Genomic DNA, 16,386 nt, shown 5'->3' with positions numbered 1-16,386 from the left:
TACTATTTGTTGCCTCCAGAGTGTTTTTAATTTCATTTATTGCATTATTCATTATATATTGACTCTTTTTTATTTCTTCTAGGTCCTTGTTAAACCTTTCTTGCATCTTCTCAATCCTTGTCTCCAGGCTATTTTATCTTGTTGATTTCCTATTTTTAGTTTTCAAGATTTTTGGATCTAATTTCACTATCATTATTCGGAATTCTTTATCAGGTAGATTCCCTATCTCTTCCTCTTTTGTTTGGTTTGGTGGGCATTTATCCTGTTCCTTTATCTGCTGAGTATTCCTCTGTCTCTTCATCTTGTTTAAATTGCTGAGTTTGGGGTGTCCTTTATGTATTCTGGCAGTTTGTGGAGTTCTCTTTATTGTGGCGTTTCCTCGCTGTGCGTGGGTTTGTACAGGTGGCTTGTCGAGGTTTCCTGGTTAAGGAAGCTTGTGTCGGTGTTCTGGTGGGTGGAGCTGTATTTCTTCTCTCTCCTTTCGAAGAGTTGGGTTGCTTTTCTGGGTGCCTGATTGTCCTCTGCCGGCATTCAGAAGTTGTTTTGTGGAATTTACTCGACGTTTAAATGCTCTTTTGATGAATTTGTGGGGGAGAAAGTGTCCTCCCCGTCCTACCCCTCCGCCATCTTGGCTCCTCCCCCCCCGGTTTTTGTGAATTTTAAATCATTATAACTAGGCTCAAACACATTTTTATTAATCAAAATAGGAACCATCACAATCAACACATTTTTGCCAGTGAAAAATAAGTTTGTTTATTCTTGTAGCATAAAAATCCGTGCTTCAATTTGTCAAACTCTTGGAAAGCATTTCCTGCCTCCTGCTGGTTGCAGAAGCATTTTGCCTGCAAAAAGTTGTTGAGATGCTTGAAGATGTGGTAGTCAGTTGGCGAGAGGTCAGGAGAATACCATGGATGAGGCAAAACTTCATAACCAAATTTGTTAATCTTTAGAAGCATTGGTTGTGCGACATTCAGTTTGGCCTTGTCATGGAGAAGTATTGGCCCCTTTCTGTTGACCGATGTCAGATGCAGTCATTGCAGTTTTCGATGCATCTCATTAGGTTGCTGAGCATACTTCTCAGATGTAATAGTTTTGTTCAGATTCAGAAAGCTGTAGATCGGACAGGCAGCAGACCACCAAACAGTGACCATAACTTCTTTTGGTGCAAGTTTGGCTTTGGGAAGTGATCTGGGGCTTCTTCTCAGTCCAACCACTGAGCCGGTCACTTCTGGTTGTCATATAAAATCCACTTTTTATAACTTGTCACAAACTGATCAATAAATGGTTCACTGTTGTTGTGTAGAATAAGAGAAGATGACACTTGAAAACAATGATTAAAAAAAATATTTTTCAGTCAGTTCATGAGGCACCCACTTATCAAGCTTTTTCACTTTTCCAATTTGTCTCAAATGCCAGAAGACCACAGAGTGGTTGACACTGAGTTTTCTGGCAACTTCTCAAGTAGTTGTAAGAGGATCACCTTCAATGACTGCTTTCAGTTGGTCTTTGTCACATTCTGATGGCCGGCCACTGCGCTCATGTGCAAGGCTCTCGTCTCCTTTGCAAAACTTCTTTAACCACTGCTGCACTGAAGGTTCGTCAGCAGTTTCCTGGGCCACATGTGTCATTGATGTTGCGAGCTGTCTTTGCCGCTTTACGACTCATTTTGAACTTGAATAAGAAAAATGCTCAAATTTGCTTTTTGCCTAACATCCCTAGTCTAAAATATAAAATAAACAGCAAGTAATAAGTCATTAGCAAAAAAAATAGAGTGAGTAATGTGCATTAAAATGATGTATAATATTATCACAATTTATTTAAGAATGTATTCCAATATCAAATGGGAAAGTTCAACAATGCAAAACCACAATTTCTTTTGCATCAACCTAATACAAAAAAAAATATATTGTATGACTACATTTATATAAAATATCCAAAAGAGGCAAATGCATAGACACAAAAAATAGGTTAGCACCTGCCTGGGTCTGTACAGATTAGAAGAAATGGGGAACAACCGCTCAAGGGTACAGAATTTCTATCTGAGCTGATGGAAATAGAATTGACTGTAGTGATGATTGCAGAATCCTGTGAATATACTATAAAAACCATTGCATTATGTATTTAGACAGAAGAGTTGTACGGTATGTGCATATCTTCATTAAAATGTTTTTCAGTTCAGTAGCTCAGTCATGTCTGACTCTTTGTGACACCATGAACTGCAGCACACCAGGCTTCTCTATTCATCACCAACTCCCGGAGCTTGCACAAACTCATTTCTGTCGAGTTGGTGATGCCATCCAACCATCTCATCCTCTGTCATTCCCTTCTGCTCTCGCCTTCAATCTTTCCTGGCATCAGGGTCTTTTCCAATAAGTCAGTTCTTTGCATCAGGTGGTCAAAGTATTGGAGTTTCAGCTTCAGCATCAGTCTTTCCAATGAATATTCAGGACTGATTTCCTTTAGGATTGACTAGTTTGATCTCCATACAGTCCAAGAGACTCTCAAGAGTCTTCAACACCACAGTTCAAAAGCATCAATTCTTTGGCGCTCAGCTTTCTTTATAGAAAGAAAGCTCACATCCATACATGCCTACTGGAAAAAGCATAGCTTTGACTATACAGGACCTTTGTCAGCAAAGTAATGTTTCTGCTCTTTAATATGCTGCTTTAATAGGTTGATCATAGCTTTTCTTGCAAGGAGCAAGTATCTTTTAATTTCATGGATGCACTCACCATCTGCAGTGATTTTGGAGCCCAAGAAAATAAAGTCTGTCACTGTTTTCATCATTTCCCCATCTATTTGCAATGAAGTGATGCGACCAGATGTCATGATCTTAATTTTTTTGAATGTTGAGTTTTATGCAAGCTTTTTCAGTCTCCTTTTTCACTTTCATCAAGAGGCTCTTTAGTTCCTCTTCACTTTCTGCCTTTAGAGTTGTATCATCTACATGTCTGAGGTTACTGACATTTCTCCCGGCAATCTTGATTCCAGCTTGTGCTTCATCAAGCCTGACATTTCACGTGATGTACTCTGCACAGAAGTTAAATAAGCAGGGTGACAATATACAGCCTTGACGTATTCCTTTTCTGATTATGAACCAATCTGTTGTTCCATGTCTGTTTCTAACTGTTGCTTGACCTACATACAGATTTCTCAGGAAGCAGGTAAGGCAGTCTGGTATTCCTATCTCTTCAAGAATTTTCCATAGTTTGTTATGATCCACATAGTCAAAGGCTTTGGCATAGTTAATAAAGCAGAAGTAGATGTTTTTCTGGAACTCTCTTGCTTTTTTGATGATCCATGGATGTTGGCAATTTGATCTCTGGTTCCTCTGCCTTTTCTAAAACCAGCTTGGACATCTGGAAGTTCCTGGTTCACATATGCTGAAGCCTGGCTTGGAGAATTTTGAGCATTACTTGGCTAGCATGTAAAATGAGTGCAATCGTGTGATAGTTGGAACATTCTTTGGCATTGCCTTTCTTTGGGATTGGAATGAAACCTGACCTTTTCCAGTCCTGTAGCCACTGCTGAGTTTTCCAAATTTGCTGGCATACTGAGTGCAGCACTTTCACAACATCATCTTTTAGGATTTGAAATAGTTCAACCGGAATTTCATCACCTCCACTAGCTTTGTTGGTGGTAATGCTTCCTAAAGCCCACTTGACTTTGCATTTAAAAAATTTTTTTAATGTTTTTTAAAAAACATAAAATTTCAGTTTCCTTGTAGCCAAAGTAAAAAAAATAAAATAAAATAACAATACCAGCCTAATTTATTGAGTACTTTCTATATACCAGAAAATGATTTAAATGGATTAACTTGTTTAATCCTCACAACAACTGGAGGAGATAGAAACTATTTTTAACTCTATATATGAGGAGATTAAGTTTAGTGAATATAATCAACTAGCTTGAAATGTTAATGAGTGGTGAAAACGGGATCTACACTTAGACAGTGTGACTTCAGAGCCTGTGCTTTACCCAATTCTTAACAGTTTTTTGTCTCTGAAAGTATGTATTTTTAAATATATGATGTATACCTACATTTAATTTTTTGAAAGGTGCTATAAACCTGTAAATAATAAAGAGAAAGCGACTATTGAAAAAAATCAAAGGCTCAAAAGTGGGAAAAGGATGATTATGGGGTCATCCTATCTGAATCTGTCTATTAATACCTTCTAAATAATGATTATTTTCAATTCTATCCCTTGAGAAAATGCCTCAATTAAAATTTGATATATTCATAGCCTAAACTAAGTTAATAATAATTAAAATATAGTGATCAAGTTTTCTCGAAAAGGAAATCATTTCAATCAGAGTTTCCACACTATGTTCTCATGGTTTATTCTGTAAGTTTCTTTTTAGATCTTCAGTTGAGCAGATGACTGTGCCCCTTAGTGGTAGATAATGTACACCATCATTTAAACATCATTTAGTCAAGCCAGCTTAGTTTTAGCTCCTTAATACGAATTCCACCGAATTTTATTTATCATACGAATTTTGCTACAAATTGATGTTTTATATAGAGCATAAAATATAAAGTACACACCAAGAGTATCTGTCATTTGCCCTGTACTGCTAGTGTACACGAGGAAATCTGTGCCTGCACTGAGAGTCTAATATGATTTTCTGTACCAGCAAACAGGAATCAGTAGCAACCAAACAGTTCCTAAAAATACCTTACTTTGTGACCTCAGAGGATGCATTTAGCATGCCTGTGACTCAGTTTCCCTGCAAATAAAGCAAAGCTAATAGTGCCTGAAGCAGTATTTCCTAACAAGAATCTTGGATAAATTAAAGCAAAAAAAATGTTTTCAAAGTCACTGAATACATGAAAGAATAAAGTAGTCTGTAATCAACTAAAAGATACAGTTCTAGAATTAAAGCTACTAGCACTTTTCGTCTTTGCACCGAAGAACACTACATTCCCAAACCAAGAGAAAGGAACAGACATCGTAAAGGAGAGTCCTTTTCTCGTGGAACAAGAGTGGAACTTCAAAGTTAAAGTTTTTATAATATTTCACTACAAATACTGATCAAGTCACAAAATAACAAGCATATTTGCACTATTCTATGTGCTATAAAAGTAAAAAAAAAAAACAAAAACTTATCAACTAAAACTAAGAACACAAAAAATATAATTTAAAGATTATGATTTGGGGAAGGGGGATGAACATTTTTGAAAAAAATGGATAAAGCAGCTTTGTAAATAAGACACTTACCTTTCTCTTGATATCAGAGCCAAGGCTAAATAAGAGAGACCAATAAAAACTCATCTCCAAAATGTAGTACCAGTACTGGGATGGCAGCAAGGGCTGAGGAAAACAAGAGTATTCACTACTTTAATGCCACCATATAAACAGCTCATTTTAAGGATTAAAAATATTGTTTATACCTATTTGGCTATACAGTCCATGGAATTCTCCAGGCCAGAAAGCTGGAGTGGTTAGCCTTTCCCTTCTCCAGGGGATCTTCCCAACCCAGGGATCGAACCCAATTCTCCCACATTGCAGGGGGATTCTCAGCTGGATTCTGATACCAGCTGAGCCACCAGGGAAGCTTATATACCACAAATTCCTCTCAAATAATAATGTTTTACATTTCAACTTCTGAAAAGGAATTAGAGACAATATTTTGAGGCATTTTCTTTCTAAAAAGGGAGACAAGAATTCCAAAATCAAGTTAAATATTTTGTTTACAATTTAATAAAACTACCACAGGTGTAACTGCATTCTTTTAGTTGATTGAGAGTTAAATTAGATGGAAAAGTTGTTTTGCTGGCTCAACAAAATATCTTGTTTTATGTTTATTGAGTACTACTCAAATCTGATGTCCTAACCTCTTTTCTGGTGACAAGCTGGTGACCCAAATTGGCCCATTCTCAAATGGGACAGTAGTAAAATATATATAATTATTTAGGTAGTCTAAAAAGGTCTCCTAAAAAACAGAATGAAATTCCTACAGCTAGAGTTTTCTTTAAAGTAAGGGGTGGTGTGCTTCTTTTAGATAAGCTGAGACATTATATTACTTGGTGTGATGGGTTGTAACATTAATGCCCTCAATGAATCTCACCTCATATTCATGTCCTGGTACAGTCACCTCCAATATGACCAAGAATTTGAATTCTGGGCATTGGTCAAGGTGACATAGCAAATATGATGCAATCAGAGACCTCATAAGTACCAAGTAAGAAACCTGAGGCTAAAGCCTTTGACTGTGTGGATCATAACAACTGCAGAAAGCTCTTAAAGAGATGGGAATGCCAGACCATCTTACCTGTCTCCTGAGAAACCTGTATGCAGGTCAAGAAGAAACAGTTAGAACCCTGTATGGAACAACTGATTGGTTCAAGATTTAGAAAGGAGTACGACAGGGATGTCTGTTGTCACCCCGTTTGCTTAACCTATATGCTGAGCCCATCATGAGAAATGCCAGGTTGGATGAGTTAGAAGTTGGAATTAGGTAGGTGGGAGAAACATCAACAATTTCAGACATGTGGATGATACCACTCTAATGGCAAAAAGTGAAGAGAAATTAAAGAGCCTCTTGATGAGGGTGAAGGAGGAGAGTGAAAGAACCAGCTTAAAACTAAATATTAAAAAAACGAAGATCATGGCATCCGGCCCAATTACTTCATGGCAAATAGAAGGGGAAAAGGTGGAAATAGTGACAGATTTCCTCTTGGGCTCTAAAATCACTGAGAATGGTGACTACAGCCATGAAAACAGAAGACAGTTGCTTCTTGGCAGGAAAGTTATGAGAAACCTAGACAGTGTGTTGAAAAGCAGAGACATTATTCTGCTGTCAAAAGTCCACGTGGTCAATGCTATGGTCTTCCCAGTGGTCATATATGGTTTTGAGAACTTGACCATACAGAAGACAGAGCGCCAAAGAATTGATGCCTTTGAACTCTAGTGCTAGAGAAGACTCCTGAAAATCCCTTGAACAGCAAGGAGACCAAACCAGTCAATCTTAAGGGAAATCAACCCTGAATATTCATTGGAAGGACTGATGCTGAAGCATCCAGTATTTTGGTCATCTGGTACAAACAGTCAACTCATTGGAAAAAACCCTGTTGCTGGGAAAGACTGAGGGCAGAAGGAGAAGAGGGTGTCAGAGGATGAGATGGCTGGATGGCATCACCAATGCAGTGGACATGAACTTGGGCAAACTTTGGGAGATGGTGAGGGACAGGGAGACCTGGTGTGCTGCAGTGCAAGGGTCTCAAAACATCGGACACGACTGGGCAACTGAACAACAAGAAACCGGAGCTACCCTATTGGAGGCCACAAAGTAGAGAATCAAGATGTCCACTGACAAAAATACAAATGAGGGCACATGAGCTATCCCCTAACCAGCCTGTGAACTAACTGAAAATACATTAATGAATTCAGTTAACACCACATGGAAAAGAACTGCTTGGCTGTGCCTAGCCCAAATTGCTAATCCATATCATAAGCAAATAAATGGTTGTTGTTTTAAAGTACTAAGTTTTGGTGATGATTTATTATGCATCAGCATAAACTGACACACCTGAGAGGTGAAGAGTAAGGCTAATACATTAAATGGAATAGATTTCTGATCAACTCATCATCCTTGATAAGGCCATAAAAGAAAGAGAACTTCTGCTTTCTTCTATGACAAACAAGTCTGTATGAGACTAACCCTCCTAGTGAGAACTACCTTAAAAATATGGAAAAGTACAGTTAATATCTGTTTGAAGGTAACAGGGAACAACCAAAGCATCTTGAAGCATCCCATGGAGCCAAGAGAAGAAAAATGCATTAAATGGAATCTTTTATTTCTACTGCATCCTTAATTCAAGAAATACTACAGACCCTACACAGGATAATTTCAAAGAAAACCACACTTATGTATAGCATAAAGTCCGTGTTTGCTGATTTACAAGCATTATAGAGCCCAGAGACTCTATACACTCTATATTCTCTGAGGTATAAACATTCCTTTATCTTAAAAATATAGTGAAGAGAAAATATCTAGATATTCAAACACAATGTTATTTCAAACAGAAAATGTGCAATTAAAACAAATGAAAGAGAGTTTCTAGAAAACACCAGCTCAGATTCCTAAGCAGAAGTTAAGTAGGACTTTTGGTAATCTCACAGTGCAATGAAGCAAACTGATGTTCAGGGCCAGCCAAGGAAAAGGAGTCCTTGTAAATACTATAAGCTTTTATTTAAAACCACTGTAAGAGAATGCCCTAGAAATACAGATGAGTTATAAATATATCTGCCCTTACAAAGACTGGAATTCACATAAAATCACTTCAAAACATATAAAACTTAAGATGATCTGTCTCAACTCTAACTGCTTTACAGAAGCAAAAATAAGTCCACTCAGGAGGTAGATAATATCATTCCTAAGTATAATTTTTCATATGCAGTGTCTATCATTCAACCAAAAGTTATCAAGCAAAAGGAAACAGGGATAAGAAAGAAAACAGGTGATCAAGGTATTGGATTTATCAGGCTATGACTTTCAAATGACTTTTAAAATTAACTAGGTTTTTAAGGTTATTTTTAAAAATTAGTGAGAATTTTTATAAGAGAACTGGAATCCATGGAAAAGAATTAAGTGAAAAGTTGAGAACTGAAAAATACCATAATTAAAATTGAGAACTCAAAGGATGTGCTTCAGAGTAGATTAGACACTGCTGAAAAATGTACTAGTGATCTGGAGGATATGAAGTAGAAAATATCCAGAGCTGTGAAGTGTCTGAGATTTTACCCTACTTGCAAGTTATCTTGCCACAGTTCCATGAATGCTGGTAGGATATATGAGACTCCTGGGTCAGAGATAAAGGATAGTTTACTGTTCACAGTACTACAGTTGCCAGAATAACAATATTTGGGCCAGTTCTCCCATTCCAATTCCCACGGCTAAACAAAAGGGTCAGTTCATGCAAAGATGGGCACAACAAAGGACAGAAATGGTATGGACCTAACAGAAGGAGAAGATATTAAGAAGAGGTGGTAAGAATACACAAAACTACACAAAAAAGATCTTCAAAACTCAGATAACAACGATGGTGTGATCACTCACCTAGAGTCAGACATCCTAGAATGCTAAGTCAAGTGGGCCTCAGGAAACATCACTACGAACAAAGCTACTGGAAATGATGGAATTCCAGTTGAGTTATTTCAAATCCTAAAAGATGATGCTGTGAAAGTGCTGCACTCAATATGCCAGCAAATTTGGAAAACTCAGCAGTGGCCACAGGACTGGAAAAGGTCAGGTTTCATTCCAATCCCAAAGAAAGGCAATGCCAAAGAATGTTCTAACTACTGTACAATTGTACTCTCTGACACACTATCAAAATAATATTAAAAACTCTCCAAGCCAGGCTTCAACTGTACATGAACTGAGAACTTTCAGATGTTCAAGTTGCATTTAGAAAAGGGAGAGGAGCCAGAGATCAAATTGCCAACACCAATTGGATCATCAAAAAAGCAAGAGCGTTCCAGAAAAACATCTACTGCTTTATTGACTATGCCAAAGCCTTTGACTGTGTGGATCACAATAAACTGGAAAATTCTTGAAGAGATGGGAATACCACACCACCTGACCTACCTCTTGAGAAACCTGTATGCAGGTCAAGAAGCAACAGTTAGAACTGGACATGGAATAAGACTGGTTCCAAATTGGGAAAGGAGTATATCATCAAGGCTGTATATTGTCACCCTGCTTATTTAACTTAAATGCATAGTACATCATGTGAAATGTCAGGCTGGATGAAGTACAGCTGGAATCAAGATTGCCAGGAGAAATATCAATAACCTCATGTATGCAGATGACACCACCCTTATGGCAGACAGTGAAGAGGAACTAAAGAGCCCCTTGATGAAAGTGAAAGAGGAGAGTCAAAAAGTTGGCTTAAAGCTCAGCATTCAGAAAACTAAGATCATGGCATCCAGTCCAATCATTTCATGGCAAATAAATGGGGAAACAATGGAAACAGTGACAGACTATCTTGGGGGCTCCAAAATCACTGGAGATGGCGACTGCAGCCATGAAATTAAAAGATGCTTGCTACTTGGAAGAAAAGCTATGATCAACCTAGACAGCATATTAAAAAACAGAGACATTACTTTCCCAACAAAGGTCCGTCTAGTCAAAGCTATGCTTTTTCCAGTAGTCATGTATGGATGTTGAGAGTTGGACTATAAAGAAAGCTGAGTGCCGAAGAATTGATGCTTTTGAACTGTAGTGTTGAATAAGACTCTTGATAGTCCTTGGACTGCAAGGAGATCCAACCAGTCTATCCTAAAGGAAATCAGTCCTGTATATTCACTGGAAGGACTGATGCTGAAGCTAAAGCTCCAATACTTTGGCCACCTGATGTGAAGAACTGACTCACTAGAAAAGACCCTGATGCTGGGAAAGATTGAAAGTGGGAGGAGAAGGGGACAACAGAGGATGAGATGGTCGGATGGCATCACTGACTTGATGGACATGAATTTGAGTAAGCCCCGGGAGTTGGTGATAGACAGGGAGGCCTGGCGTGCTGCAGTCCATGAGGTCCAAAGAGTTGGACACAACTGAGTAACTGAACTGAACTGACATTTGCACATGCAGTGGGTTTTGTTACCAGAGAGAACCCTGAAATAGGGAACCTTAATCTTCCATAATGGACAATAACATGTATATCTATTGTTCCAGAGGAGAGACTGCCTCCATCTTCCAAGCTTGTTTGGCATACAAACATCCTTCAAAAGACAATACAGAACAAAAGTCAGCCTATGTTTCACTTCATATGACATGCAGAAATGCAAGAGATCTGTGGAGAACTGTGTTCCTATAGACTGAAGCAGTGAGTTAGAGGATAGAAAATACGAGAAAAAGCATGTAAGAGATTTGGGACCTAGTGTAAAAGTCTAGCATATTAGCTCACTTGTACACTGAAATTCCAGAAAGAGAGGAGAGAGAAAAAAGAACAGAAGCAACAGCTAAGAATTTTTCAAAATGGATTTAAGACATTAAGCTACATATTCAAGAATTACTACGGACAATAAGCAGGATAAATTCAAAGACGACATTTATGCCTATCACAATCATACAGCTGAAAGACAAATACAAAATGTTTAAAACAGAGGAATAAAAAGACATCATTCAAAGAAGCAAAAATAAAATGGACAACTGAATTAAAGAAACTGAGGGGATCCAGAAGACAATGGAATGACATTTTTAAAGTGCTCAAAGAAAATAACTAGTAACCCAGAATTCTATGCCCAGCAAAACTCCTTTTAAAAAATAGGGTAAAATGATGACATTTCCAGACAAGCAAACCAAAGGGGCTTCTTCAGCCATAAGGATAATAATGCCAGTTCAAAGTGTGGAAATGCAAGATGCCAAATAATATCAAGGAAAGGGCAAGTTGACATTTACAAATCAATTATAGTAGTGACTTGTAGGCTTTTAAATATTTGAAGGAGGAGACAAGCATAGTCTGATGACCTTTCACTGACTGGAAAGAGGTAAGAGCATTAATTTGTATCAGACTCTAAGAACTGAAGAATGCAAAAGGTAATCTCTTGAAAAACTACTGAAAATGAATGTGTGCATGCATGCTAAGTCACTTCAGTCGTGTCTGACTCTTTCAGACTCTGTGGACTATAGTCTGCCAGGCTCCTCTATCCATGGTAAGAATGGTCCAGGCAAGAATATTGGAGTAGGTTGCCATGCCCTCCTCCAGGGGAATCATCCTAACCCAGGGACTGAACCCATGTCTCTTATCTCCTTCACTGACAGGCAGGTTCTTTACCACTAGTGCCTGTATAACTGAAAAGCTAATATTAGGGAAGAAATAGAGTAATAATTTTAAAAACTTCACTGTCCTATAAAAAAAGTAATAAGAGAGTACCAAAAAAGGAAATGAATCCAGTGATACAAGTAGAAAATAAATAGTAAGATGGTAAATTTAAATTCAAATACATAATTACATTAACCATAAACAGTAAAGGAATGAGACAAGTGATGGCTAAATAACGAATAAGAATGAGTAAGCTCCAGTGGACAAAGTACCAAGGACTGCATGAAAGTGGACACAGAGTAGGAAGGGACTCAGACCTAACTCAGGGGGCAAGCTGCTGAGGAGGGGAGGGACTACATCAGAAGGACTTACCTGTCTGGGATAGCCCTTCCAAACTTCCCACAGGTCATATACCCAAGGTTTCTGAAAAAGCAAGGAACCAAGAGAAACTGTTCAGAGTCAAAGGCTGATTTCAGCAGAAACCTAAGCCCTTCCTGATGTCTCTGATAGGGAGGAAACATGCACAGTAAGATATTTTCATCACATTCCTGCTCCCCCAGCAGTATATCCCTCCTTCCGCAGGTATTTCTACTTGTTCTTATACAATACCTCTGTGACATGCAAGAGTTCTAGTGAGTCTGGGATCGATAATAGTCCTGATTCTCAAAGGAAATTATTTATTTCAAACAAGTGCTCTTCTAATGAAATTGTTTCTGGACCAATTAGATTACTGCTTCTGTAGCAATAAAAAATCTTGAAATATTCATAGCAATAAAATATCTTAAGAGAAATCTTAAAAGAATCTTTAGAGACATCTCCAAAAGCTAGTTATCTTTTTTCTGTTAACAATTTACTATTAATTTTATATATCACTTAATGAGATAATCATTTAATAATTATTTTAACAGACAATGCAAAGGGAATATGATAAGGAGATATTTGATTTCTGATGGGCAAGTAATGAAAGTTCATAAACAAGTGATTAGAGTGAGTAGAGGATTAAAAGCTGGTTACCTTATTGAAAGTATATCTCAAGGGATTCGTAAGCAGGAATTTTTAAAATTAAAGACAAATTACAGTCAAAGATATATCGGAAAGAAAACTTACATCATAAAGAAATGCAATTCCAGCAATGGTAATAATTAGGTAAAATGTAAATCGCCAGCTGCCAAAAGAAATAAAACACTTGTTAAGGTGACTGACATCTGAGGAGAAAAACATTTTGGATAACAGTTTAGAAAGAATGCACATTCTGGAGTCAGAAAAATCTAAGTTAATATCCTGATTCTGCCACTTGTTGGATGGCTAAAAGTTCAAGTATGTCACTTAATTCAAGTAGCCTTAATTTCTTCATCCATAAGATAAAAATAACAAAACTTACCTCCAAATGTAAAAATATGAAAAATTATGATATAGTGCCTGGTATGAAGTAAGCAACCAGTGTTAGCTATTGTTATTACTAATAAGCCTAGCCTAGTTCCTGACACACAATAAATGACGTTTGATAATCAATTCAGTTTAGTGCAGTCACTCAGTCATGTCTGATGCTTTGGGACCCCATGGACTGCAACACGCCAGGCCTCCCTGTCCATCACTAACTCCTGGAGTTTGCACAAACTCACGTCCATTGAGTTGGTGATGCCATCTAACTATCTCATCCTCTGTTGTCCCCTTCTTCTCCTGCCTTCAATCTTTCCCGGCATCAGGGTCTTTTCAAATGAGTCAGTTCTTTGCATCAGGTGGCCAAAGTACTAGAGCTGCAGCTTCAGCATCAGTTCTTCTAATGAATATTCAGAACTGATCTTTAGGATTGACTGGTTCGTTCTCCTTGCAGTCCAAGGGGACTCTCAAGAGTCTTCTCCAACACCACAGTTCAAAAGCATTAATTCTTCGGCACTCAGCTTTTTTTATAGTCCAACTCTCACATCCATACATGACTACCGGAAAAACCATAGCTTTGACTAGATGGACCTTTGTTGGGAAAGTAATGTCTCTTTTTTTAATATGCTGTCTAGGTTGGTTGTAGTTTTCTTGCAAGAAGCAAGCGTCTCTTAATTTCATGGCTGTGGTTACCATCTGCAGTGATTTTGGAGCCCAAGAAAATAAAGTCTCTCACTGTTTCCATTGTTTTCCTGTCTATTTGCCATGAAGTGATGGGACTGGATGCCATGATCTCAATTTTTTTGAATGTTGAGTTTTAAGTCAACTTTTTGACTCTCCTCTTTCACTTTCATCAAGAAACTCTTTAGTTCTTTGCTCTCTGCCATAAGGGTGGTATCATATGCATATCTGAAGTTACTGATATTTCACCTGGCAATCTTAATTCCAGTTTGTGCTTCATCCAGCCCAACATTTTGCATGATGTACTCTGCATAGAAGTTAAATAAGAAGGGTGACAATATACAGCCTTGACGTACTCCTTTCCCAATTTGGAACCAGTCTGTTTTCCATGTCTGGTTCTAACTGTTGCTTCTTGACTTGCATACTGATTTCTCAGGAAGCAGGTCAGGTGTTCTGGTATTCCCATATCTTTAAGAATGTTGCACAGTTTGTTGTGATTCACACAGTCAAAGGCTTCGGCGTAGTCAATAAAGTAGATGTTTTTCTGAAACTCTCTTGCTTTTTGATGATCCAATGGATTTGGAAATTTGATCTCTGGTTCCTCTGCCTTTTCTAAATCCAGCTTGAACATATAGAAGTTCACGGTTCACATACTGTTGAAGCCTGGCTTGGAGAATTTTGAGCATTACTTTGCTAGCGTGTGAAATAAGTGCAATTGTGCGGTAGTTGGAACATTCTTTGGCATTGCCTTTCTTTGGGACTGGAATGAAAACTGACCTGTTTGATAATTCTGTTATCTAATTACTCACTTCATCCAAATTTAATCCCAGTGAAAAGGTTTCTATGTGGCTAGACTTTAGTCGTGTTTCTGAAAAGCACATTTTAAAAGAATATTTTTTTCTCATGTATGGAGAGGGAACTATATAGATTGAGACACACTTAAAAGACCAATTGTAATGCACAGGTCTTATTTAGATCCTGATTCAAATAAACAAACTACAAAGAAAAGTATAAGACAATCAAGGAAATTTGAATACTGATTGAATATTTGCTGCTATTAAGTACATTTTTAAGGTATGACAATATCTAAAATGGGCTTCCCAGGTGGCATACTGGTAAAGAATATGCCTGCCAATGCAGGAGATTCAACAGATGTGGGTTTGACCTCTGGGTCGGGAAGATCAACTGGAGGAGGAAATGGCAATCCGCTCAAGTAGTCTTGCCTGGGAAATCCCATGGACAGAGGAGCCTGGTAGACTACAGTCCATGGAGTCACAAAGAGTCAGACATGACTGAGCACACACACTCACACACACAATATCTAAAACAGTTCTTATCACTTAGAGATACATACTAAAATACTTACAAATGAATCATACAATGTCTGATATTTGCTTCAAATGTGATCTTCAATAGTAACTGGAGGAAGGTGATCACAAGGTACAAACTTCTAGTTATTACTTAAATTGGTACTGTGAATGTAATGTATAACATGATGACTGTATTTACACTGCTATATGGTATATTTGAGAGTTGTTAACAAAGTAAGTTCAAAAAGTTTTCATCACAAGGAAATTCTTTCTTCTTTTTCCTTTATGTATCTATGAGACGACAGATGTTAACTAAAATGACTGTGGTAATCATTTCACAACATTTGTAAGTTAAGTCATTATACTGTACACTTTAAATTTATACAGTGCTGTATGTTAAATATATCACAATAAAATTGAAAGAAAAATATCCACATCCAAAAAATATGGTAACAGAGAGAAGTGGACGGGGGCAGAGATGACACAGGACAGCCTTGAGTTGATAATTATTAAATTTGGTGATGAATACATAGCATACAGAGCTTATTAAGCCAGTCTTCCTACTTTTTGTATATATTGTGTGTGTTTATCTGTGTGTGTGTGTGTGTGTGTGTGTGTGTGTGTATTAGTCACTTAGTCATGTCCAACTCTTTGTAAGTCCATGGACTCTAGCCAACCAGGCTCCTCTGTCCATGGGATTCTTCAGGTAAGAATACTGGAGTGTGTTCCCCTGCCCTCCTCCAGAGAATCTTCCCAACCCAGGGATCAAACCCAGGTCACCCACACTGTGGGCAGATTCTTCACCATTTGAACTACCTGGGATGTTCTGAATATGTTTACTACTTTGCTGGGCTGGATGAAGCACAAGCTGGAATCAAGATTGCCAGGAGAAATATCAATAACCTCAGATATGCAGATGACACCACCCTTATGGCAGAAAGTGAAGAGGAACTAAAGAGCCTCTTGATGAAAGTGAAAGTGGAGAGTAAAAAAGTTGGCTTAAAGCTCAACATTCAGAAAATGAAGATCATGGCATCTGGTCCCATCACTTCATGGGAAATAGATGGGGAAACAGTGGAAACAGTGGCTGACTTTATTTTGTGGGGCTCCAAAATCACTGCAGATGGTGACTGCAGCCATGAAATTAAAAGACGCTTACTCCTTGGAAGGAAAGTTATGACCAACCTAGATAGCATATTCAAAAGCAGAGACATTACTTTGCCAACAAAGGGTCATCTAGTCAAGGCT

The 16,386-nt window shown here is 37.9% G+C and overlaps 1 protein-coding gene across 1 annotated transcript in view; it reads right to left on the bottom strand.

The window, feature by feature from the left end:
• Positions 1-16,386, bottom strand: part of CERS3 (ceramide synthase 3) — a 160,987-nt gene that overhangs the window by 88,987 nt on the left and 55,614 nt on the right. Inside the window, exons 5-7 of the mRNA XM_010845823.1 lie at positions 12,875-12,932; positions 12,140-12,190; positions 5,220-5,312 (exon numbers count right to left, since the gene is read on the bottom strand). Coding sequence (XP_010844125.1) covers positions 5,220-5,312; positions 12,140-12,190; positions 12,875-12,932 — 202 coding nt within the window. The remainder of the gene's footprint in view (positions 1-5,219; positions 5,313-12,139; positions 12,191-12,874; positions 12,933-16,386) is intronic.

The sequence above is a fragment of the Bison bison genome, unplaced genomic scaffold, assembly GCF_000754665.1.
Source record: "Bison bison bison isolate TAMUID 2011002044 unplaced genomic scaffold, Bison_UMD1.0 scf7180017864224, whole genome shotgun sequence".
Lineage (NCBI taxonomy): Eukaryota > Metazoa > Chordata > Mammalia > Artiodactyla > Bovidae > Bison > Bison bison.
The sequence above is the reverse complement of the archived record's forward strand: the minus strand, read 5'-3'. Positions and strand labels throughout refer to the sequence as shown.